The 27,202-nt window shown below is 44.5% G+C and overlaps 1 protein-coding gene across 1 annotated transcript in view; it reads right to left on the bottom strand.

Annotated features, from left to right (window-relative positions):
• Susd1 (sushi domain containing 1) overlaps positions 1-27,202 on the bottom strand; it is a 126,651-nt gene that overhangs the window by 5,962 nt on the left and 93,487 nt on the right. Inside the window, exons 13-15 of the mRNA XM_036179627.1 lie at positions 16,370-16,466; positions 13,130-13,388; positions 4,341-4,380 (exon numbers count right to left, since the gene is read on the bottom strand). Of these exons, the coding sequence (XP_036035520.1) occupies positions 4,341-4,380; positions 13,130-13,388; positions 16,370-16,466 (396 nt within the window). The remainder of the gene's footprint in view (positions 1-4,340; positions 4,381-13,129; positions 13,389-16,369; positions 16,467-27,202) is intronic.

Consider the following 27,202-nt stretch of genomic DNA (forward strand, 5'->3'; position numbering starts at 1 on the left):
TAGGGGATTGGTTCCAGAAAACCCTCCCCTAAGAGACCAGAATTTTTCCAATATTAAAGTTTCACATGAAATGTGTTTGCATATAACCTATTTACAATCTCTTTCATACTTACTTCTCTCTGGATTGCTTAGAACAGTGAAAACAATGTAAATGCAAATAGCAGATATACTATATTGTTTTAGGAATAATGACAAGGGAAAAGGCCAGCCTATGCTCACGGCAGCTGCCCTTGTTTTCTGGACTATCTCAATCTGCAGTTGATGGAATCCACAGAGGCAGAACCCCAGAGACAGCTGGCTGACTCTGTTTACCTGCACATTCACCTTAAGCTTGAATCTTGCAATTTTTCTCGTTTATTTAATTTGACGAGTGTTAAATGTATGTTTCAATCTTCATAAAACTGATGGCTGCCTCCCTGCTGGATTCAATGCCCCACAGGTGAGCATCTGAAGCACGCCAAGCAATGTGGATATCCAGCCTTTTGTTTTCAGTATTCTCTCCAAGGGTTTTGAAACCTCGTAGAAAAGGATCATTACCAGCTGCTCTGCAGTGGGGGAGAAGAGCTAAAGAAAAAGAGAGGGGAAGCTGTGACCCCAGGGAGTTGTGAAAAGCTTCCCGAAGAGGGTGTTTGGTTTTCCTCTTGAGCAGGTGGGCAGCCCCAAGCAGCGAGTCACAGGGAGCTGGCATTCGGGTGGGAGTAATCAAGTCATTGCGTGAGTGAAGACCTTAGAGGGAAAGACAGAGAATAGGTAGGACACACCCATCTGAGCGGAGGAGGAGGAGAGAACTAATCAGAGGTGTGGTGGTCTCCATGGAAAAGCCTAGAAGAGCCACCAAAGGAAACACTAAAAGAAGTTGTTCAGTTTAGAATGAGTCCTGTGGCAGCTGGCGAGCTGGGAGAAAGAGGGGAAACCTGAACCCCTGTAATGGGAGATGGACAAGAGGCTTTGCCATCTGTCTGTGTGATGGGGATGAAGGCCTGAGCTCTGTACGACAGGAGTGGAAGCCAGTGTAACATGATGGTTGAGAGAGAACTGAGGTGTCACCAAGGACTGGGGTTTCTCTCTGGTGCCTAGAGAATGTCCCCTGATTGTAGTTTGTCATCATCCCTGTGACTCAAGAAATCACAGACTCACAGTACTCTGTGGCTGGAAGGAATCTCAGCCCAGGCAGAGGCAACTGAGGACTGGCCAAGCTAAACACCATTTCCAAGACCCTGTCTGATCAGGAGCTTGACCGAGGCGAGGAAGCCCAGGCCTCTGCATTTGACATCAAATGCAGTTCCCTGGCTCTAAAACCTTCTTAGTGGTGGCACTGTGCAAAATATAAATACAAAACTCAGCACTGGGCAAAACCCAGAACAGGAACAAGGATGTGTGTACTTCAAGGACCTGGAGTGACCTGGGGATAAACCTGGATCACGGTCCTTTACAAAGTACCTTCTGAAATGGGAGCCGTCCTGGTCAGGGTTTCTTCTGCTGCAACAAAACACCATGACCATAGAGCAAGTGGGGAGGAAAGGCTTTATTTGGATCACACTTCCACACTGTAGTCCATCATTGAAGGAAGCCAGGACAGGAACTCAAACAGGGCAGGAACCTGGAGGCAGGAGCTGATGCAGAGGCCATGGAGGGGTGCTGCTTACTGGCTTGCTCAGCCTGCTTCCTTATAGAACCTAGGACCACCAGCCCAGGGGTGGTTCTACCCACGATGGGCTGGGCCCTGCCCATCAATCACTAATTAAGAAAATGCTCTACAGGCCTGCCTCTAGCCTGACCTTATTGAGACATTTTCTCAATTGAGGTGCCAGTGACTCCAGCTTGTGTCAAGCTGACATAAAACTAGCCAGCACAGGAGTCTTCACTTTTTATTTATTTATCACCATCTTTGTCATCATTATCATTATTTGGGTTTTTGAGACAGGGACTCACTATGCAGCCTTGGCTGTCCTGGAAGTCATTATGTAAACCAAGCTAACCTTGAACTCAGAGAGTCACCTGACTCTCCTCCTGAGTGCTGGGATTAAAGGTTCTCAGTACTGATTCTTAAGTGAAGGGGAGAAAAAGGCACTCGGATATTCTCAAAATCCTTCCTGGTTACCACAGAAGAACCATAGCCTCCTCTCTGACTGTTTCTTCTGCCTAGTTTGAATGTTTCCCAATCATATCAAGTAGTTACTGGATAGGGTGGATTCCAGAAGCTGTTGTCCGTGTCAGAAAGCCTGCCCATATTAATTCATAACTCTTTTCCTTGTAAGAACTCCATTCTGTCCCTGGGGCTTCAGGGAGTGGACTGGCTGAAAGTGTTTTGGATGTTGGAATGTGTGGTAGTTTGCTGTACCCTTCTTTAAACCGCCTCAGAAAAGAGAGCCCAGCCACACAGCACATATCTCTGGTAAGACGGCAATCTACAATACAAGAAGGCCGCCAGATAACTCACCTGGCCCAGATCCAAAATCAACTTCTCTACCCTTGTTGAAGAAAGTCTGAGTAGAGATAAAGAGGGAGAGTAAGATGAAGGGAAAGACAGGCAGACAGAAGCCTCACCCCTCAGCCCCTCCTCCACACGGCCTACTAATGGTCCCTACTGACAGTAACAGAGCGCCCATTGTGAAGTCCATCCCTGGCAGTCCTGTGCCTGGCTGCCCCCCCCCCCCACTGCATCCCATTGTCTCCTGTGGCTGCACTCAGAAGTATGGATGGGGCGACAGTGTAGCCCAGGGGCAGAGGGCAGCATTCCTCAACCTATCGCCAGGAAAAGTCCATACTCAAAGGTTATAAATTTAACCAGATTTCTGGAATTAGCTACAAACTAGTGGAATTCTGGGAATCAATTCCACTGGCTGCCTGCCTATTGGTTTTAAAGAAATGTCCTGCCAGGGAAGCCTGAGAAACAAGGATCTATGATTACCCAATTCCGGAGGCAGTTTTCCCACCCCTGGGATAACTCTGTCCACGCAAAGGGGAAGGTTTAGCACCAATCATCAAGAGCAAAAGGAAGGAGGAGGAGGAGGACTGTCCCATCCTGCGGATCTGTCAGGAAGCCTGACTCATCACGTGCCCCATGCCGCTGCTAGGACGGAGGCGGCTTCACCTACCCAGGAGGTGGCCACTGTCAAAGGCACTCATGTTTGCCATTTGACGTCATACACTAAAGTTTGAGAGTGATTATGTTGTCCATGTATCGTGATTGCACATCTGGATCTGATCAAGAATGTACAGGCCCTGGATTCCCGGCCTTGGAACTAAATGCAGCAGCCAACCTTTGAACTATGTTCTTTTCCTACATTCCTTTTGGGGTTTTGTTTTATTTATTCATTTTTCCTATATGTAGAATAGTTATAATTTGTTAATAAATTATTTTTCTTAATATGTTATAATTACACATCATTTAATAGTGGAGACAATTCTGAGAAATGTGTCAATGGGTGAAAATGTCCTTGTGAAATATCACAGAATGTTTGTTCTTTGGCAAAATAACGTGAATGGCTATGTCTCTAGCTGACATAAACTTTTTCCCCTTTCAGCAGGGTCTTGTTATGGATCTCAGGCTGACCTCAAACTCCTCCTCCATTTGTCCGTAACTGCTGGGATACAGGCCCATATGGTCCACACCAAGCTTTAGGAGATGCCATCTTATATGCCTTCCCCTCGACTTGTGGTCCACCACTTGACTGAATTGTCATTACCGGTATGTGACTACTGAATATGTTTATATGTGTATTCATGGTGTACAGCCAAATAGCAGCTCTCAGGCTTCTTTCCAATGCCCCTAACTTGATAAGAATCTCCTCCTTCTCAGTTCCACTCTGGTGGAATAACTACTCACACTGCTCTGTCCTCAAGTTAAAAACACAAAACCCAACACAGACTGATCCCTATCTCAAATCCACGGTAACTCAGCCATGCAAAGTCACTTAAGCTAGGAGGAAGGAGTCCTCTAAACTGTAAAACCTTGTCCTCACTGAAGTTGCTCATTTAGAGTGTCCTGGGGGCTCATATCTGCTATCACACGGCTACAGAAGAGAAACAGAGGCCAATTGGCACAGCAGAGGCTGATGGCAAAGATGGTCCCCACTCATGGTACTACATCCAAGCCGAGATGTCTTGAAGACTGGTGACAGCTTTCTGTATAATACCACGAGCTCACCTCTTTAGTTATGGCTCTGCACTCAAATATGCCCTACCCTATGACATGAGAGTGTCAGCACTCTGAAGATGCCTTAACTTGTATATCTCTTGTCATCTAGGACCATTTAAAACAAGTCCTCCATATAAAACTGGCACTGCAGCTTGAACATGGGAGAAGGACAGCATGCACAGAAAGAACACAGTTTTACCTTTCACCTCAGCCCAGATGGCACAGGAATATCTTCTCACCTGGAAGGAAAACAGATCCATCTAAGTAGGAAGCATAGGGCGTCGTTTTAAACAATACAACACGGGTGCTGCTAAATCCCTCCTTTTCATACTCGAACTAGAAAAACCTTTCAAGTCTCATCTAGCTTTTTAAGTGTCTGAGTTTGTTTTGTGTTGCTGGGTAATAAACCCATGGCTTCACACGTGCTTTACCACCCGACACCTTATAATCTAGCCATGTATCACCAGTGTTCAAGGGGCTGGCACGGGTAACAGGGATAGGAGTCTGTGGGTTTCCAAAAGAGCTCAGAAAACTCACACCATGAGCAGACAGCAGAATGCCGGGAACATCATTCCTCTGAGCAGCTGGCATGGACTGTTTGAGGACTGTGCTGAAAATTCTGAGACCACACCTAGGTTCACCAACAAGCAGTGGTGGGTGTCACAGGCAAGCAATGAGAAGCTTGGGTATGTAATAATATTTCATCTATCTAGATGAGGCTTAGCAACTCCATTCACCCCAAATGTGTCCAAAAACCAGGAAGAAAGCAACAGGAGGAAGCAAGAAATCTACAAACTCACTGGAATGGACACCTTGTCTTCTGGCCATTGTTAGCACATACCTGTCAATCAGGACGTCTGGGACCCTTGTACATGACTAAAGATTTGGTACAGTCTCCCCTAGGGGAAGAAGTTAGAGAATGACCTCTCCAACCTTATTATGAGAATTTCTTTCTCGTGACACACTTGGACATTCTGGTTTTTACGTTGCATTGTTTTGGTTTGTTTTTCAAGACAAGGTTTTTCTGTCTGGAACTCACTTTGTAGCCCAGGTTGGCCTCAAACTCACAGAGATCTGCTTGCCTCTACTTCTGGAGTGCTGGGATTAAAGGTGTGTACCACCATTCCTGGGGCTGGTTTTCATGTTCCTAAAAAGGGGTTTTATTGTTTTTTGTTATTTGCTTTTTAAATATATTTAAACTGAAATTTTTGGGCAAGTTTTAAGTAGTCACAGGTTTTGAATATAACTGAAGTTTGTCTTGAGGCTAATTTTTGACATTAGAAATGGAGAAATATGCTTGTCAAGACAACAAAAAGCAAATGGACTCTCTGATAGTAAGGTGGTTACTAAGGAACTGAAAACTTTATGGCAGAGAAACTGACAGGGGCCAAGTGAGCAGGAAGGTCATGGAACTGATGTGCCTGGATCAGAGGCGCAGTTTATAAAACTCATCCTGGCAGTAGCTAGAGCAAGGAGATGGGTCAAATAAGAGGCAAGAATCTGAACAAGTGATGGGCAGAGAGAGGATGGCCAACTATGGACAATGCTGGCCTAAAAAAAAAGATCTTAAAATGGCCCAAAGTGATAGAACTGACCCAATGTGATGACAGAACAGAGAAGCTGAGAGAGAAGGAGGAGATGAGAATTATTCTCCACGTCTTCCCTTAGCTACAGGGCATAATGGGGGCATGGGTGAGGACAAATACAGGGAAGGAGAAAGAAAATGGAGCTGTTGGAAGACTTTCACTTTCCAAGTATGCCCTGAATACAGTGTGGGAGTAGCACAAATACAGATATGTACGGCAATGAAGCAGACCAGAGCATCCAGCAATGAGTCCTTGCAGGTCTTAAACGGTCTTTTAATTAAAAAAAAAAAAAAAAAAAACAAACTGGTACCAGATACTGGGGTGAAAGCTGATCAGAGAAGCAGAGCAAGCCACAGCCACCACTTATTACCTCACCAACTCCACGAATCCTCTGACTGAAATCCTGAGTCTTCACCCAAATGGGTCTCAGCTGAATTGCCTTAGTTCCTGCTTCCTCATGCTTATATACCTTTCTCTGCCCAGACATCACTTCCTGGATTAAAGGTGTGTGCTTCCCAGTACTGGGATTAAACGTGTGTACCACCACTGCCTGGCTCTATTTCCAGTGTGGCCTTGAACTCACAGAGATTCAGACAAATCTCTGCCCCGCCCCCCAGGGCAGTGATAGGATTAAGGGTGTATGCCATCACTGCCTGGCCTCTATGTGTAATCCAGTGGCTGGCTCTGTCCTCTGATCCTCTGGCAAGTTTTACTGGGGCATACAATATATTACCACATTTCCCTTTTTTTCCCCTAAAATAGTAAAGGAAGGTTATAACTAATATAAGAAAAACTATATACAATAAGTATTAACAATGCCCAGTTCATAAACATTTGACAAATTCAGAGAAAATACTCCATTATCTATCCTATTTTGGTGAGTCCAAAGTGTTGTACCTAATTCACTTTTTATCCTAACTTGTATTGCCACCAAAACTATCTTTTGATGTCTTTCAAACTTACACACTTTACACATCTTTAGTGAGTTTCTTTTCTGAATTTGTTAACAAAGAAAACTATAACTGTAACTAGCTAATCTTCAACTCCCTCAGAGACCCAAGAAGGAAATATTAACTGAGTAAGCAGGAAGTACAAACAAATTACTTCCAAAAAATTGTGAGAAATGAAAGAAACAGCTGGCTGCCTGGACAGTCACCCAAGATTTCTCTGCAACATTGGGGCATCCATCTTTGGCCTACAGACCTAGCATATCTGACAGACTCATCTGTGAAGCAGGATTTTCTAAAGGACCTTCCTACCTTGTCTTGGCAAGGTTCGGCAGTCCTTTCTTTTGTGTCCTGCTTGTCCCATTGGATAACATACTATCAGTCAAGGCAAGAGCACTTTCTTGCCCAATGGCTAACTTTTGCCACAAAGAAAGTAAACTCCATATGGAGTTTCTTCAAGAGTAGAAATAGATATACAATATTTTCTCACAAAATCAATCTCAAATTTGTATCAAATATATATAATTTGTATACAATATATAAAAGTTCAATCCATTGTATAATATTTAAAACTAGTAGTTGCTTTCTATAAGTAGATTCAATAATCTACCTTTTTATTTTATCATATCCATATTCTCCTTTTTTTTCTTTTCAGAGTAGAATCAATAATCTACCCTTTATCCATCACTTCTCTATATTTTTTTCAGAGTAGATTCAATAATCTACCTTTTATCTTATATTTATATTCTCTTTTATCTCTTTCTTATTTTTTCTTTTTTTCTTTCAAACAAGAATCCTAAATCTAATCTCCTTTGTTTAGACTTTTTCCTGATCAATAACAATAACAACTTGTAACCAAGCATCCTAAACAATAACAATTATCCATAACCCATTGAAAGACCAAAAAAGACACACCCCACCTCTTGGGAATGTGTGTGTCATGTTCTTAAAATTACTTCCTGCTGTCTGGGGTTGAAGGCATCTTTAGTGAATCCTGAAAAGAAAATTTTTGGGTTAATTGTCAAGTCCTGGGAGAGGTGGCTGTGTCATTTGTTGTCCAGTCTCTGCAAATGGGAAAGTGCAGGTCTTGTCTCAAGTCCTTGTTCAAGTAGTCTATGAAACTGGATCACCTCAGCTAGCCATCTCAAAATTGTCCTGAGCAGTTTGTAGTCCAAAGCCAATCTCTAGGTGGTGTTTGTCAGCTTAGTGGATTATCCTGATGGAATCTTCATTGTGGGGTTCCATCATCTTTTTGGAGACTTCAAAATTGCATTGGATCAGATTATTTCTTTTCTTGGTAATTTTTTCCAGGTAGCTCTCTCTTCTTCTTTGGATGTTTATCTGTTCAAATGTCTTTAAATTCTTTAAGATGGTTGGTTTTATTTTCCTGAAAAGACAAAAACAAATTCCTTCCCCAACTCTAACTTTGGGGAGTTTCCAAATCTAATCTTTGTCAATTTTGATTTATGGTTTCTCCTTAAATTTTTGTTTTATTTTCTAAAGCTGTTCTGTCATCCAAAGCAGTATGTTTTTTTACAATAGGCATTAGGGTCCTTAATTGCTCTGGGAAGGGGTTTCTTCTATGATGGCAGGAAAGGACTGAACAGAATTTGTCATGGGGGACTGTCAAGAGGCCTCTCAGGGCATTTCCTGACATCAAAGGCAAAGGATTACCTTGTCTGTCTCTTGTTGATCTACATTCATTAGTCCAGTGTCTGTCTTTGCCACACCTTCTGCATAATTCAGAAGGGAGGGGTGTTCTGTTGGGATTATTTCTTGAAAAAAACATTGTTTCTAGGAACGCCCTGTTTACAGTCCTTTTTAGGTGACCTTGTTGACCACATATGAAATGTCTGACATTACAATTTTTCTTCAAACCTCTGGAAATCACCTCTTGTATCTAAGCATCATCATGGTGATGAGAGTCAATATTAATTGTATCTCTGATCCGTTCCTCCAGGGTTGTTGATCTTGTCTTTAACAGCCGAATTACCCTTTTGAATTGCACATTAGCACATAAGCCAGAGATTCAATTATTATATGTCTAGCTTCTGAATTTAGTATCATTCTATTTACTGCTGAAGACAGCCTTTCTAAGAAACCAGTGAAAGTTTCTTTTGGGCCCTGTATAACTTTTGTAAATGACTCAGTTTTCTTTCCTACTTCTTCATTTCTGTCCTAAGCATTAAAGACTGCCATGCGGCATAAAGCCAGGGTGTGGTCATCATATAGAGATTGACTTTCTACATTAGCATAATCTCCCTCCCTAAAAAGTTGATCTTGGGAGATTTCCATACCTCTAGCCCTGCTTTGTTGTTCAATAGTCTTAGCCTCATCTTTCTGCCAGGTCCTCCATTGTAATTGTGGACCAGCTTCTAGGACAGCTGTAACCAAATCTCTCCAGTCTTGAGGGATAATTCTATCACAAGTTGACCACAAGTTTAACATCTGCGTCACAAATGGGGAATTCATACCATACAACACTATAGCTTCTTTGAATCTCCTCAAATCTAACATTTGCACAGGAGTCCAGTCAGCTCTTACATAGCCTTGAGCATTTGGCAGTTCCTGTAAGGTTGCTGGATAGATTAAAGTTGGCTGTTTGAAAGTCTTAGGCTGTTTCTTTGTAACCATATAATGCAATGCTGAGGTTAAAATTCTTCTGTATGGATCTGAATATCTCTATGATATGTTTTAACAAGTTTTTCTAAAACTTTTATCTTGGCACTCATATTAACCAACTTTTTAATGATAAAACAAATGCTATTTATAATTTACATTGCATCTATCCCATCAACTTAATTATCCTCTCATTTAATTGATTGATGTTCCATTTTCAGAACATCAATCATATTATCAAACAGAGACCAAACACTCTCTATTGTAAAAACATTCCTCATTTTTTAATGTGGGGGGAAAAAGTTTCTTTTAACCAATTCCTCCCTTTAAGAAATCTTAAGTGACTCACCAAATCTGCTGATAATGATGCTTCAGATGATGGTGTGGCAGCAGCCCGAGGAGGGGGCCCAAGGAAAGCCAGAACCCACCAAGAAAGGAAAGAAGCCAAAAAGCAAGCTTTCTGCACTGGGGAACTTGCAAAAGCAGCTAATTCTGGGGTGTTTAGATCTTGAGCCTGGGGAGTTTGCTGCAGAGAGGCTGCAACAGAAACTTATCCAGTGGGGTAGTGACTCCAGCCCAGGCAGGGTGGAGATTCTGGCTGCATGTAGCTCCCGCCTGAGCCATGGCTTTTTCATGAATTTATACCCCACAAGTTGGATGCCAGATGTTGTTCGAATCTTAGATGGTCTTTTAATTTGAAAAAAACCTGGAGCCTTCAGGAATCCAATTGATGAGAGAGAGGAGAGATACTGCAGGCGAGGGACGTCAAGATCATGATGGGAGGATGTGCAGAGATGACCGGCCACACTAGTGGAAGCCCATGAACTGTAGACTGGTGGCTATGGAGCCCCTATGGGACTGGACTAAGTCCTCTGGATACAGAAGATGGTTGTTTGGCTCAAACTGTTTGGGGTGCACTCAGGCAGAGGGATCAGAATCTGTCCCTGGTCTATGGTAGGCTTCTGGAACCCAGTGCCTGTGGCATAACACCTTGCACAGCCTTGGTGCAGTGGGAAGAAGCTTGGACCTGCCTAGGCTCAGTGTGCTGGGCTCTGCTGACTCCCCATGGGAGACCTTGATTTGGGGGATGTGGAGATGTGGGGTGGCTTGGGAACGAGGGCTGGGGGTTGGGAAGAGGGAGGAGGGGGGATCTGTGGATAGTATGTAGAGTGAGGAGAAAATTTCTTAATAAAGAAAAATGGAAAAAAAAAGAATAAAATAAAAATTTTTAAAAAACCTGGAGCCAGATATCAGGGTGAAAGCTGAAAGATCAGAGAAGCAGAGCAGCTGGCCACTAGTTCTTACCTCTACAAAATCTTCAGCCTAGAGTGAGTTCCTGTAATCTTCAGCCTAAAGAGAGTGAGTTCCTATTTCCTCACACCTTATGTATCTTTCTCTGCCCACACATCACTTCCTGGGATTAAAGGTGTGTGTGTTTCCCAGTACTGGGATTAAAGGTATATGCCATGACTGCCTGGCTCTGTTTCCAGTGTGGCCTTAAACTCACAGAGATCCAGACTGATCTCTGCCTCCTGAGTGATAGGATTAAGGGTGTGTGCCACCACTGTCTGGCCTCTATGTCTAATCTAGTGGCTGGCTCTGTCCTCTGATCCTCTGGCAAGCTTTATTGGAGTACACAATATATCACCACACTTGCATATATGTCAGATGTTTTTTAAAGAAGCACTTACAATAGTTGGTTTGGTCAACTCAATGCAATCTAGAATCACCTAGAAAGAGAGTCTCAGTAAGGGACCATCTAGATTGCCTGTTCTATAAGTATGTTTGTATGCAGGTATGGAGATTATTTTTTATCATTTTACCCAACAGGGAAGACCCAACCTACCATGGGTGGCATCATTTCCCATATTTGGGTCCTGGACTACATAATAGTGAATAAACAGTGCTGAGTAATCATTCTCTGTCTGCTCCTGACTGACTAGTTGCTTTAGATTCCTGCCTCGACTTTCCCAAAATGATGTGCTGTAACATGGAATTGTGAGCTGAATAAACTCCTCCCTCAAAGTTGCTGTTTGTCAGGGTATTTTATCATCAGAGCAAGTGGGCTAGAAACTAGAATAAATACCAAGAATTCAATAGGGACCAGTCTTTCAACAAGTAGTATTCGCATGTTAAAAAAAAAAAAAAAAAAAAAACTAGGCTAGACTTTTTTACCTAATGTCAAATGTAAAAATTAACTCAAAATGGATCAAATGCCCAAAAGTAAGACTTAAAACTACAAAACTCCTAGAAGCCAATACAAGTAAGAACATCATGTCGATGGCTTCTTGTGACTCCAACACAGGCAGTAAAAGAAAAACAAACTGGACTTCAACAAAATTTAAAACTTCTGTGCATCAAAGAACATTAACAGTTAAAAAAAAAGAATGGAAGAAAATATTCTCAATTTCATCTTATAAGAGATTAATACCCAAATTATAAGAGCACTCCAAACATCAAAAAAAAAAAAAAAATGAACAGCTCAATTTAAAAATTAGTAAAGTACAATGGGTGGTGGTGGCGCACGCCTTTAGTCCCAGCACTCGGGAGGCAGAGGCAGGCGGATCTCTGTGAGTTCGAGGCCAGCCTGGTCTACAGAGCAAGTTCCAGGAAAGCCAGGGCTACACAGAGAAACCCTGTGGAGGGTGGCAGGGGTGGGGGGGGGGGAGAAAGAAAGAAGAAAGAAAAAGGAAAGTACTTGAATAGACACTTGTCCTAAAGGAGTGACAGCCACCAAGTATTTGAAAAGATGCTGAACATCCTTAATCTGTAAGGAAATGCAGAACAAGACCTAAGCAAGGCACTACCTCACACCCCTTAGGGTGCCCGTCACATTCATACTTCGAGGCTTAGGCTTCCCAATTCTTTTTTTTTTTTTTTTTTAGGGGAGGGGGGGTTCAAGACAGGGTTTCTCTGCGTAGCTCTGCGCCTTTCCTGGACCTCACTCTGTAGCCCAGGCTGGCCTCGAACTCACAGAGATCCGCCTGGCTCTGCCTCCCGAGTGCTGCGATTAAAGGCGTGCGCCATCACCGCCCGGCAGGCTTCCCAATTCTTAATCCCTGTATTATTGTCACAAAGTAGTCCTTGGCCTCTCTGCTACCCATACACAGTCTTAAGAAGTCAGCCTCGGTTGGCTGCCAGCGCGCCGTGGCTCATCGGATTCCTGTCCTCAACAGAATACAATAACTGCCTGTTTTAAATATGAAGAACCTTACAAATGAGATGGCTACACACTTTTGCCTCATATGTACCAGTTGAGAGATGTTTTGTTAGTATTTCCGTAATTTTCCTAGTTTCCAACCCACAGGATTTTACACTGAGTTGAGAATTCTCCTAGCTCATTACACTCGCTAATTACTGAGAGACACACAGCTGGTACAGATGAAGCTTTCGGAAGAGAGGGGCGGAGAGAATGGGGCCTAACTAAGACAGGGCCATCTTATTTCTGTGTCCGCCACTCTCTCCTGCATCTCTGGAATTTGGGGGAAGGCAGCAACCTGGACGGGCATAAAGGACGCAGTAGATCTAAACGTTCCTTTCCAACTTGGACTTCAGCAATGCTGTTGAATTCTGGTGCTCAGGAAGCTTGAGCCACAAAGTAGACCAGTCCCCAAGCAGACGCAGTGAGACTCCAGAAGGGTGGCTCTCATCTCTGCAGGTCCCACCCACCCACCTTTAGAAAGACAGCACCACCAGGGAAGAGTCACAACACGCTTCTGTGCTTATTCCGCGTGGCATCTGCCACAAATATGGGGCTGGGTGGAGGAGCCACAGTCAAACAATTTAAATCTCATGTGAAAGAGAGAGCGGTCACAGCATCATTTTAAAAACTATACCTTATTCCATTCACTTGTGATCCGCAATAGAATGCAGTAATCATGTCCTGGTTTCAAAGGTGCGTTGTAATATCCCCCATAGTACAGCCTGTCTCCAATAGGTATCTCCAATGTGTCATCGTGAACATCACTGGCCAGTATTTCCGCAGCTACATATCCATCAGCATGAGAGGTGTTGCCAAAAAATGAAGTCATGCCTTCAGAACCACAAAGGAACGTGCTCTCCAAGGGCAGGGGGAGGACCAACAGCTGATATGAACTTAAGAAAGAAGGAAAAAAAAGCAGAGAAATTGGCAGGGGCCCCATTAAGAAGGGAGATTTTAGTCATCATCAGGCCCTTAACCAGATGTGCATTTTATAAAGCTCACTATGCACTCCTGGTTGGAGGACTGTGTATTTGGGGTTACTGAACTCGTACTATGCAATAAGTACCTTTGAGGCACTAGAGACAAGAGAGTGGACAAGAAAAACTTCTGGCTCACACAGGATTTAGTGTCTGCAATTCCACCAGTCATGGACCCCCAAATTTACCCACAGCCAGATGAGAACGGAAGTCCCACCTTCCCCAGCTGGGAGAAACTGGTGCGCGCATCACTCACTCACTGCCTTGTGTCTGTCATACGGCAGTGCTTCACGTGGGCAGTGGGAAGGGTTTACAAGTCACATGAAGGCCAAGCACCTACAACAGTGAATGTGCTAAGTCTGAAAAAAACAGCTCCAGACAGTCATGTGGTGACTTCAAACAGAACTCATATGATTTTACATTCCCTGCAGTTCAGAGGCTGACGCCCAAGCTCACGCCAAACCAATGAGCGGTCAGGAGTGAAAAGTCCCCACGGGTTAATCTAGGCTGACAGGATCCTGGGAAAGTGAAAAGACATATGGATCTGGTAAAAATGTCCCTGAAAGGAGGGGACAGAAACACTGGCAATCAGGTGTCATTGTGTCGTGTACTTTAGTAATATTTATCCACCGAAGGGAAAAACCAGCCAAAGGAAGAAGTGTAAGGGTGAAGTCGAATCATGTCCTCCTTTCCATTCCTACCAGCTCGGCCTTTGTTTCCCACCTCTGGCATCACAAACGTATGAACATCTGTCTCTACTGAACTTGATAATGAGGGTGTGCAGGACTGTCTCTTACATCTGCAGGCCCTTTCACATTTCCTTAGCTCTGATGAACTCCCCATAATTGCTGGTTGAGTTGAATTTTCAATAAAGGGGAAAAAAATGCCTGGATCAGCATCAAATATGATTAGGGCGATTTCCAAAACTCATTAGGCCACGTAATTCTATTTCACCACCAATTTTGTACTTCCTGCTCCACATTTCTAATGCCCCATTTCCTGCTCCCGAAAATCACATGAATCACTAGGTTAAGGGGGGGGGCCCTCCCCCCAGTAACTGTTGGATTTGGAAAGTCTCCAGCCACCTGCTATGTACCCAACTACAGTAGGTGTCTCTAGGATCCCGACTTCCACAGAGTCTGGCTCACTTTCAGAAAAGGGCTCTGAACAAAAGAGATTAAGCAAAACTTGCACAGCACCAAACAGTTACCAGCAGCAACAAAAAACATTGACTGAGTTCCCACTGCCTGTGGGAAACACCCGTGACAGCTTTTCGGGGGACTTGAAGGTATGATGGCCATGAGCAAGAAGTCCCATGCTGTCCAGAAGCACATGCTCAATCTGTCTCATCTTGATAGGTGAGTGACTGTGGGCAAGTTCAAGGCTCCCCTGCATCCAGTTGATTCTGTACATTGCCCATAAAAGTCAGGAAGCAGCCTCCTATTTAGCCTGGTAATTATAGAAATGCCCAGGTCCCATCCCAAACCTACTGGATCAAAGTCTCGGGGACTAGAGGGGGTAGTGTTTGCTGCTGATAAAACATGCCAGCGGATTCCTGTTAGCTAGTAAAGATAAGAGACATTAGCCTCCTGGGAACCCAGGGACAGGTCTGACCACCCGCCCAAGCTCTGCGTGCTCCATGCCAGGGTTCACACAAAAGACCCAAAGCAGGCTCTGGCCTGGCAAAGCTGGTACTCGCAGCTCTTGCCAGGCAGCTGGGCTGCGGAAATGGCATACCCCTCTCACCTTCCGGTGAACAGCCCTGGTGCCGATGAAGAAGCTATTGCACTGGTCTGCAACCCGACCACCTGACCAGTTTGCAAGGACTTCTCCCCACTGCCCTCTCTGGATGACTCACAGGTCTCCACTTCCTGTTTTGAAGGCACAGGCTGATACACCGGCACAAGGGTCGGCTGTCACTTGGCTTTTCCTTTTTGCCTTACGCAATTATTTGGCTTAAGTATCACATCTGCTCCTGTAAATTCATTCAAGCAAGTATGCCATGACTTCTGTTCTCCTTACAGCAACAGAATTACAATACTTTCCAATAACTTACCAGGAATCCAGAAACAGAGCTGTATGGGCAATGTCCGTCCCTGAAAAGACTTGCCCCGAAAGCAGGGTAACCCTATCTCCAGACCTGCCTTTTCATATTTTTAGAATATCTCAAATTTCTTTTCACCTTGGGTGCACTGAAAGGATCACTACACTGAAAGGGGAGGAGTGATAAAAGGCCGAGCAGGTCAAGCCGCACACACCACAACTCTGCGACCTGGGACTGTTGCTCCCCATCTGCAGGCCAATCTTAATCTTCCTCTCTGAGAAGGGGGTTAATTCAACTTCCCTAATCCTTCCATGACCTTTGTAAATAAAATGCAAAAGTGAGCAAACTGTGGTCCTCCAACAGAGGTAAATTAATTCCATCTTAATGCCATCTGGAATGCCAGCAGGTCACTAACTCCACAGTGTCTTGCCTATAACTCAATATGTGAACAGAGAAAAAAGCATTCTCTAAATGACCTTTTCAGAAACCATTACACGCACACTCAAGATCAGCCTGACATGAAAAGGGGACATCCTGTCTCTGGGAAGTGAAACAGTCCTGTGTCCCACCATCGCTAAAGTGATGCAAGGGGCCTGCCCGATGCTGCCAACCGAGGTCTGGGACCACACCAACCTCAATTGCCTGAGTTATGCTGCCCGGTCCCTCACAAGTCTCACTGATGATCCGGAAGGGTGTTACTGGGATGAAAAGCCCCGCATCCATTCAAGGGAACAAAGTGAGAGTCCCTGTTACACTGCCCAATGCAACTACCCAAGTTCAGCCACCCCCAGGGAGTCTTCTCACTCACAGAGTGGGACCACTGGGCAACTGTGGAGCAAAGACAGGTACTCACCTGATAGGTCCATTTATCTCCTTGACTTTCCTCAGCCTGAAGTGTGGTAGAGGCCTTCCTTGCACAGTGAAAAATTCTACTTCTGGAAGTGGGGGCTCTGGAAACATTAAGGAGGAGGAAAGATGGGGGAGTGGGAGGTTAGATCAAGGAAAAAGCACAAAGAAAGTGGTCCTCCAGGATGCCATTCAAGTTGTTAACCCAGAAAGTGATATATATCCATACACGAAAAAGACCAATATTGTGGGAGTCCACTTTCGTGGAGCATCTAGATTAGTCAAATTCATAGAGCGAGGGGCCAAGCACTGTGGGTGTGACGAGGCACTGAACTCCCTGCTTAATGCTCAGAGGGTTTACATGGAGTGATAAAAATTTTTGGCTGGAGAGATGGCTCAGAGGTTAAGAGCACCGGCTGTTCTTCCAGAGGTCCTGAGTTCAATCTCCAGCACCCACATGGTGGCTCACAGCCATCTGTAATGAGATCTGGTGCCTCTTCTGGCATGGAGACAGAACACTGTATGTGTAATAAATAAATAAATCTTTGCCAGGCCTGTGGTGGTGCATGCCTTTAATCCCAGCACTTGGGAGGCAAAGCCAGGCAGATCTCTGTGAGTTCGAGGCCAGCCTGGGCTACAGAGTGAGTTCCAGGAAAGGTGCAAAGCTACACAGAGAAACCCTGTCTCGAAAACAAACAAACAAACAAACAAACAAAAACTTTGAAAATCCATAGTGGTAGCGGTTGTGCAACATGGTGAATGACCTAAAGCTAATAAAGTATATATTTAAAAGTGGGTAATATTGTTACATTTTAGGTTGTATACATTTTTTTCACAATAAAAAGAAGTGATAAGCATGCTCCCACACCCACAGGGAATGGGTCCTGGGGTTCTGATGTTTGCTAGACAAATCCTTATTTGGTAGGTGCTATAGTTCAGAGATGGTTTGAAGGTGACTCCCAAAACTTCACGCATTGGAAGCTTTGTTCCTAGAGCAATAATGTAAGAAGTGGTATAGACGTAGAACCTGGTAGAGACCTAACTGGTCACTGAGGGTGATGCTCCTGGGAGTGACTGGCGCTGGTTTAAGGAGTGAGTTAGTTCCCAAGAAAGTAGGCTATCATAAAAGGAACAAGACAGGACCCACCATCCATGTGCTCACTGCTAAGACACATAGACGCTTTCCTACATAACCCATTATGACGCAATCCATGGAGCCTTCACCTGGGGCCAACTCATGGAGCAGCACCATCTTGAACTTTTAGCATCCTAAAGTGCGAGCTAAAGAAACCTGTTCCTTTTCCAGCTTCGCACACTTTATTATAGCAACAGAAAGAGGCCTAACATAGTACCAAAGACCAGTGCTTCAGATTTCTATGTCCTTTATAATCATGGTGTTTTGTGTATCACACAATCCTCTCTGCTTCCCAGCTCATGACTGAGAAAAACACATTGACTGGCTGACCCCAGTGTTCTACCACATCACTGGTAGTTACATCCAGGAGGTCAGTGTGCCAGCTGCCAGTCTGCCCGTGGGCAACATAAGAAGAACAATTTGGACATTGGTACTGCACACTATGTCCTGCTGATGTTTCACTTTGACGGAGCTCCCCAGTAAAGCTACCGAGAGGGAACATGTATGGACACGGTCATTCCTCCCTCTCCTGCTGTTCCTACTTGATCTCTGCAATGGGAACATCTATCCTCGCCAAAGGATTATGAGAAGCGCTCACCTTCCTTCTAGCCCCACGTGATTCATGAGATGGACTACAATTGGCTGTGGTCCCCTCTGGCCACACCTTTCTTTCCTTCCCTTTGGCCTTTTCTTTTCAGGGTGTCAGCTGGACACAGGGCAGGTGTTTTCACTCCACACCAACCTCCACGCACTGGTCAAGACAGGTCTGAGGCCAGGCTTACAGCTGCCACATACATTCAACTTCTCCACAAGTGGAGTTCCAAAGTTGAGGTGGCAGAGTCTCAGAAAGCTTTCTTTTGTCTCAGCTCAAGTTGATTTCACCAGCTACAGAACCAACAACCATATACCATCTCACTTTTTTCGTTTTATTTTGTTGTTTTGTTTTGGCATGGTGGTTGTTTGAGACAGGGTTTCTCTGTATGGCTCTGTTTGTCTGGGAACTCACTCTGTAGCCTTGGCTGGCCTTGAACTTGGAGATCCACCTGCCTCTGCCTCCTGAGTGCTGGGATTAAAGGTGCGCACCACTGCCTGGCTTCTATCTCACTCTTATGTATATTTTTAAGTTTTCCTAAACTTAGAGGTAGTACCAGTATGACATATATATATATATTCTTGACATATATACTTTTGACCATTTACAGATGAGGAAACAGAGTGTAAGTTTTTTGCCCATGAATACCCACTCAATAGCAGAGGCAGGATAGGAACACATTCTCTGCTACTCACCTTTCTCATTTACCCCCTCACGGGTCTCTTAAATGCCTAGCTCCACCAAATCTTCCACTCAGTGAATTAATAACATCCATTTTTAATACACTGAATGAAGAAAGGCTTTACAACATGTCAGCTTGAGGGCAAGAATCCGTTTTCACAATTATACTGCAGTACCAGAGTGTTGCTCACACCGGAAAGACAGAGCAAAGAGAAGGTGCAGAAATCATCAAGGTAATGGGAAGACCAAGGGCTCTTGCTTCTGTGGCTTTTGTCTCTAGCTGCCCATGTATAAAGTGGGAATAAGAACAACACTCACTTTGATCCTCAATCGGCACACTGGAAAATGCAGTGCCTGTAATATTTGGTGTGCCTTCGAGGGGCCAAGGCTGCTTAAGCTCCCTGACCTGGTCAGTTAGTGACTTAAAGAATGTCAGCCTGGATGATGCCAGTGCTTCTTCATTTAAAGGTGATTGTCAGCCAGGCAGACAAATAACTTGGTGGGATTTGATGCAGAAAGAAAGATTTGTGTCACTGATGTCACTGACTAATGACATGCACAAGATACCTCATTAACCTGTGGTGGTCAAGCTGGGGGTATTTGGGGAAAAGGTTCTGGGTATCTTCCTCTTCATCCCTTCCAAAATCTGAAATACAAATTCTACTGAGCTATTACACCAGTTTAAATGTGTTAAACCTCTTTCTTGAGTTGTGTTTAAAAATAATAGATAAATTTAAGAAACCATTTCTTAGCCCCTCCCCTTCTGACACAGTTCCTATGGGACCCACGGTCCTCCAAACCCTATCTGGCCCGGGCCCTAGAGACCATGGATCACCACACCCAGGACTATCAAGAAGAGTGATCCTTGTAACTTTGAGAGAAGACAGCACCCTGTTCTTACTCTTGGATCACAGCTTAAGTATCACATATGCCGGTAATGCCCATCTTTCCAGGTCTGTGTAAAAGACCTCAGACAAAAAGAAGGCAGAGCAGCTGAGCGATAGCAACGGAACAGCCCATTTTTGGATGGACCTTACTGTGCTTCAAGAGAGATCCCTTCCTTGACTTCCATCTGCAATCCAGCACATTCCACAGGCTTAAGCTGTTTTGCGCTGGTTCCTGTCATCTACAACCCAAAGAGCCTTGACTAATTTTAGAATGCTTCCAGCCACCCTCACATTCTGCTGAAGGGCAGAACACACAGCTGCATGCACATGGGAGGGAACTCTGGCACCGGGCCAGAAGTGGCTCTTTGCGTTTGTGTGAGAGCTACTGTGAATCTAGGCCCATCCCCGACCCCCTGGCTAACCAGCTGAGCTCTGGCAGTGGAGACAGATAAGAGGGGGAGAGGGTAGGCCTGGGTCCGATCCGAGGATCAGGAAATAAGGAGAGCTGCATCAGAAGTACAGTGGAGAGCAGAAGAGAGGGTGAACTGGAAAAGGGCAAAAGCCAGTTGTCTCGGTAAGAAATGCTTCCAGTCTGAAGAGAGGTAGGACATCATGGAAGACAGAGAATGGAGGAACATGGGCTGCTACGACAGCCACTGAGTCACCCATGATGCCACTCACCAGAGCTTGGAGAACATTTTGAAGTAGCTCATGTGTCTAGTGCTGAGCCTCACATATGTGCGGAGCTGTCAGGAAGGAAGCCAGAAATCCACACCAAACCTAGAGGTGCTTCTGAAATCACTGTGACCCAGGTCACATCCTCACTGCCAAGAGCCCCAGGAAGGGGACTCACCGGAAACAGGCCCTGCTTACAGGTAAGGCTTCACAAAACACTTTTGCTGAGGGCCTGTCTTCCTTTCAAGAGGAATCCAGAGAGAGAGAGGGCTTGATACATCTGAGAAAGACCGCTGCAAACGTAATGGAGGAGAAAGCAGCAGCTGAGGCCAGACAACAAGCCCTTCATCTGATACCCCGCCCTCAGGCCTGCGTGCCATCATCACGCTGATGGTGCTCTGTAGTAAGATCGCTGTCCCTTCTCTCTCTCTCAATGCCTGTGATTCAACGCGACGGGAGAAACTGATCATGTTTATTGCTCAGCCTTTCTCATGCTCTTCTCAGGTGCTCCTCTGTTCTCCTCCAAGATAGATAATCCTACTTCAGTTTATCGCCTGACTACCCTTTCAATGCATCCAGTTTCTTTCCACCCTTGAGAGCAGCAGAACTAAGCTCACTCGCCTTGGAGAAGGCAGGTCTAGGGGAACAGCAGGAAGGCTGTCTCAGGTGTGTTCTGAGCACCTAATGTAGGATGTGGCTTGCAGTTTCAAAGGTGCCACTGGCATCTGGCAGCCAATCAGCACATGATTTCCAGGTAGCTTTCCGGCTTGCTAGAACAAGGCCTTCCCGACTTGATCTGTTCCACACACTACACTTCTTAAGAAATGTAGAAGCTTGAACCGCAGCGTGCTGATTCTTGCCCCATTTCGAGGTGAAGAAACCCTGACTTCTTGCTCTGTTACCCAGTATTGTTGTTCAGTTCCAAAGTTGCTGTCCTGGGCAAATCTGCTCTCCTTTCCATGGTCCTTCTTACTGATCTAAACTACATCAAACTCAGCAAAGCAAAACAAAACAGTCCTATCTGGGGTAGGAAATGCAGTCCTTCGCCCTGGGTATGTGATACAGAAGCAGGGCCAGAGGCAGGCTTTCCATACCATTCAGAAGCTCCAGTAACTTCAATCCTCTACTAGAAGCAAACCACTAAAGGATATCTGGGGTTATCATGCGAGAAAACCTTGAAGAATCCAGAGAAAAGTAAAGACAAAATTACAAACAGAAACAGTACAGGGAAGAGCATGCGATCCAGGAAAACCACAATCCAACAAGCTGAGACCATACTTCAGACAGTTTCAAAAGGCAAGTGAGAGGTGGCTTAGGTGTTGAGAAGAAAATTCCCATGTAGATTCAGCTTCATGTCTTAAGTCAGAACAGTCTAAATGAGCCCAGATCACTGCCAAGTTAAGAAAATACTAGAGAATAAAAATTACCCTACATTTCAGAGATGGAGGACATCTGTTTTTTGGTATCATTGGAGGATGAAACTTTAAGACATGAGTAGAATTTGTTATATGAAGTTTTCAAGTATCTGTTTGACTAGAGAGATGCTCAGTGGATAGGAATCTTTCCCCATTGTTTGAGGGTCTGAGTATGGATCCCCGACGTCATCCATGTAAACGCCGTGTGGCAGTGTATCTATAACCTCAATGCTAGAGGTTGGGAAAAGTGGATGAGATAAGAGGATCTCTGGGACTCAGTGGCTAGCCAGTCTAGTCACAATGCAGAGTTCAAGGTTCTTCCTAAACACAATTAATTAATTAATGTATGTATGTATGTATGTATGTATGTATGTATGTATGTATGTGGAGTACAATAAAGATGCACAACTTCTTGCCTCCATACTCACAGATATGTACACACACACACACACACACACACATGCACATATACATATGCACATTCACCCATACATATACTATACACATGTTAAAATGTCTAAATGTCAAAAATAATGAAAAGAGCCGGGCAGCGGTGGTGCATGCCTTTAATCCCAGCACTCAGGAGGCAGAGCCAGGTGGATCTCTGTGAGTTCTGGGCCAGCCTGGGCTACAGAGTGAGATCCAGGAAAGGCACAAGGCTACACAGAAAAACCTTGTCTCAAAAAAAAAAAAAAAAAAGAAAAAGAAAAAACATGAAAATAATAAATTATCTTGATGTAGGAAATGTATAGTATAGATCTAAAGATTAATACTGCTAAAATAAGCAAATCACTAAATCAATAAAAGGAAATGCTATAAATGCAAATGTATTAAGATTTTTTTCATCTAAAACTAATGACTGAGTTTTTTTAAAAAGGAAATTTTACCTGTACCAAAAGTAACCAAAGGTCCCAATTTTATGGTATGAGCACACGGGATTAAATCAAAACACAATTCTACTGCCTGAGAACTCGGTATAAGGCTGCCTTCCTGCGATTTCTAGAACAAGTGTAGGAAAAAAAAATGAAGTCACCTCTTTGCTAAACTTCAGGCATGGCTCCATGCAACCAAGATGTGCTCAACAGAAGCTCCCAGAAACAAAGAAATGGGAATGTCCACATAAGACATCAATACAAGGTCAGACAAGCCTGCCCCACCCACAGAGCTGAGAGGACTGCCCCACTATATCCCCCTCAGCATTTTGCATAGGTATTTATACAAAACCAATGAATAAATATTGCCTGAATTCAAGTGTTGGGTTTCAGCATGGTCTTTCTACCATATCTGTCACACCCACAGCAAGTCTGGCTTTTAGGTTTCTGATCTAAGGAAACCTTCCCATGCTTTTTTTTTTTTTTTTTTTTTTTTTTGCTTGTTTGTTTTGTTTTTATGAGATAGGGTTTTTCTGTGTAGCCCTAGCTGTCTTGGAACTTGCTTTGTAGACCAGGCTGGCCTCCAACTCAGAGATCCGCCTGCCTCTGCATCCCAAGTGCTGGACTAAGGGCATGTGCCACCACTCCCAGCCTCATACACATTTTATATGGTTAAAATTTATGCAAGGAATTGACCCAAGTAGCCCATTTCCTTCCACGGGGGATCATCTGGTCTCAATGAAGACTAATGGGAATGGAGTGGTTTTAGTGAGTAGAGTGGAGAGTGGCCCATGTCCACTGAGCCATTTACTTTGGAGATCTGTGATAGAAAGTAGCTGGAATATTTCAGGAAATTGGAGAAGGCCATGAGCTGCAGAAGCATGGGAGATTCTGGCCTGACCCAAGACCGTGTCTCCAGGAATCAAACAGCTTACATTTATCAAAGACTTTTTAGGAAAACAGATGAATGAAAGCCAATCCTTATCCAGACCTCTAATGCAACTTTAGCTCCCCCTGACACCAGATACCCTGGTGTCAAGATCACTGAGGTGCCCTGGAACCAGCTGGGACACAGGGTACAAAACCGGTCACCCAAAATGGAACAGAAGTCTGCAGTAGAAAAACTCAGGAGAACTGGTCCTGTGTGACGCTCCTCAGTGATGTCACTCAGTGATAAGAAAAGGAGTTCCAGAGGCAGGGGCAGAGAGAACGGGAAGTCCTGGCTATCTGCCTCCACATCTGTAAGAGCATCTTCTCTTTTGCTTACCACGAAGGCAAGTAGAGACAGGAAGTTACCCATGTGAGTTCCCAGCATTGGTAACTAAATTGGGAATAAATGACGTCCACCTTTCCATCCTTCCCCCTTGTCTCCTCCAGCTTTCTGGGTTCCAGAAGAAACAACCAACTTCAAACAACAGCCATGTTACATGGAACAACTGGCCTTTATCATCACATCCACAAGTATACTCCTCCACCCCCGTTCCCGCCCCTGGGATCCACCACCTCCACTTTAGCCTTCTCTGGTTTCCTGTCTTGTCTCTACGAAAAGAAAAATGTGGTGCTTATAAGCTTTCAGACTCAACAAGAAAACAGTACAAAGCTATGCGAGAGCCCTTCCTTCTGCCTCCTTGGGGTCTACATCAAAGATGAAAGCTTGTTTGTTCTCCCCCAAAGAGGGGCATGAATGAGCCTGTTCTGAAGAACGGGCCGCCTCCTTGGGCAGCACAGGAGCCAGGAGCCTGAAACCTCCCTTATCCCCTCTTCCCACCCCCCAGCCAGCACCCGCTCTCCTGCCTTCTCCTGTCTCTGTCTCTACACTCCTCTTCATCTCCTCTGAGCTCAGCAATATATTTCAAGTTCTTGTTTTCATTGTTCCCATCAGTAAGATTTAGTTTAATGGGAGGCTCACCGAAGGGAAATTCCACCCGCTTCTCTTCTGGGAAGGCATCCTCTCTGTTTTCCAGACCCAAATCCTTAACCTAACATTTCTGGTAACATTTGAAAGTTCCTGGCTTTGCTGAAACAATGCCACACACACATCTGGAGGATCCTTTCACATCAGCATACGGGGTTCTCTTTTCCCTCACTTCCATGGGATGGAAGGGTTTTTTTTTTTTTTTCTTCCCTAAAGACTCTTTAATAAAGTCTTACCAATTTGAATTTTCATGCTTAAAAAAACAAACAAACAAACTGCCAAGTCTAAAAGCAAGGTCCTATAACAGCCATGATCTCAATGCTCTAAAACTGGCTACACCGCCCCAGTGAACTTGAACAGCTCAACAGTGTCCCCTGGCGGCCGTGAGCACAGACACAGGACACTTGAATGACATTTAGCCTCAAAACAAAGTAAAAATACATAAATAGTGACAAAATACCTATAGCAAGTTGTTCTGTGACTTACACATATATCCCATGGCCAGCACCCTCCTGGCTCCACACACAGAAAATAAAAATATCAAAGTGTAACTGAAATATTTTTAAAGCAGTAAGACCTCCCCAAGTATGACAAGGGCCAGAGAACAGGACACAGAACAGCTGTTCTGCTCTACAAACATTCAACTGAGCATCACTTGTCTCCAGAACAAAATACTCAGAATTTCTCCTGAAATTAGATTTTATAATCTAACTCCTCAGCATCAATTACCCTCTGGCCATTATTTGACAAATATGGATTTAATTGGGCTAAGTGTCATTAGTATTTGTTGAGGAATTAAATATAGAAACAAAGGAAAAAATTGCTTTAAAAAACTCCTTTTTTAGATGGAGAGAAAGATAAGAAAACAATTTTTAAGATAAAAAAAAAAAAACAAGTTCTATGAAGAAATTCAATGAGGGTGGGTGATAGAAAGTAACAGGGTATGGGCTGGAGAGATGGCTCAGGGGTTAGGAGCACTGGCTGCTCTTCCAGAGGTGCTGCGTTCAATTCCCAGCAACCACATGGTGGCTCATAATCGTCTACAACTGTAGTCCCAAGAGATCTGATAGCCTCTTCTGGGGTGCAGATGTACACACAGACAAAACACTCATATACATAAGTAAAGAGATCTTCGAAAGAAAGTAACAGGGTATAGAGTGAGAAGGGCGTTTTTGAAGGATAGTCAGGTGAAGCCCTCTAAGGGTGTTATGATTTAAATATGTCCCAGCGGGGCCGTGTGGCGCACACCATTAATCCCAGCACTTGGGAGGCAGAGGCAGGTGGATCTTTGTGAGTTCGAGGCCAGCCTAGTCTACAAAGCAAGTTCCAAGACAGCCAGGACTGTTAACACAGAGAAACTCTGTCTCTAAAAACCAAAAAATTAAAATTAAAAATTAAAAATTTTTAAAAAATGAATATGTCCCCAGATATCATGTGCCAAAAGCCCACACATTAGCCCACAGTATTTGAGAAGCAGGACTTTCGGGAGGTGATGGAGTCGTGAGGGCCTTGTCCTTACTACGGTGGGTTAGTCCATTTATGGATTCACAGGTTATCGGGAGAGTTGGTCTGAATAAAACCCATCTGTCTGGTTCTGCTTTCTCCACCTCACCATGTGATACCCTCTGCCAGGCCATGGCCCAGCAAGAAGACTCTCACCACCTCTGGCCAGATGCTGTCCTCCAGTCCACACTTTACAACATCCAGAAGCGTGGACTGAAGGAAACCATTCTTTGTAAATCACCCAATCTGCGGTCAGTTGTAGCAATGGAGAGCAGAGTAAGACAAGGTGGTGCCAATCACACCTGAGTGCTCATGGGAAATCACAGAGAGATCATGCCAAAGGAAAAGCTTGGAGCAAGGACAATTCTTACCTATTTAAGAAAAAGCAAGAAGGCAAAAGAGAGGGAGCGAGCTAGCTCCTGATGAGGAAGGAGACGAGGAGGAGTTGAGGTAAAGGAGGTGGTCCAGGGTTGGCATACATGCTCTACACTAAAACAATTTGGATTCTGGTCCAGCTTTAGAACTCGCTGGAGACCTTTGAGCAAGTACTGTCATATTCTTACTGACGCCGTAGCTGCTGAGTGGTCCTTTTAAAAGTATGGTGAAAGCTAAGGTTTGTGGTGGAGAGTAGCAGCCATGAGTGAAAGCAGGAAAATGGCTACACAAGCCAGGCGTGGTGGTGCATGCCTGTAACCCTAACCCTTGGAAGGCTGAGGCAGGAGGACCACCTGATTGAAGCCAGCTTGGGCTACACAGAAAGTATGATGGGAGGCTGAAGAAGGTGAAGTAGCTGGGGGTGGGGGCATGGGCTCAGTGTTAAACAAGACATTGCAATGGGCTTGGCAGCGTTAGGAATCATTCTGCATTGGATGGACATTGGCAAGAAGGGATGGGATCGAGCGCACACTGGAAGGGATGGCAGCTTTAGCTAGGAGCAGGGACCACACGAGGGAAGGCAATATATATAGAAGGAAGGGGTGACAAATGAGTCTCCACCTCAGCATCTTTAATTTCTCATTGAGACAAAAAAAGCAAGAAGCGACATTTGGGCTGGAGGTCAGGGGTCAGGGCTCAAAGACTTGAAGACAGCAGGGATAAGTTAGCAGATGCTCCAGAATGCCAGTCTATTGACACATTCACTGTGTGTGTGCAAGTCACAGGGCAA

Source organism: Onychomys torridus, chromosome 2 (genome assembly GCF_903995425.1).
Source record: "Onychomys torridus chromosome 2, mOncTor1.1, whole genome shotgun sequence".
NCBI classification, from domain to species: domain Eukaryota; kingdom Metazoa; phylum Chordata; class Mammalia; order Rodentia; family Cricetidae; genus Onychomys; species Onychomys torridus.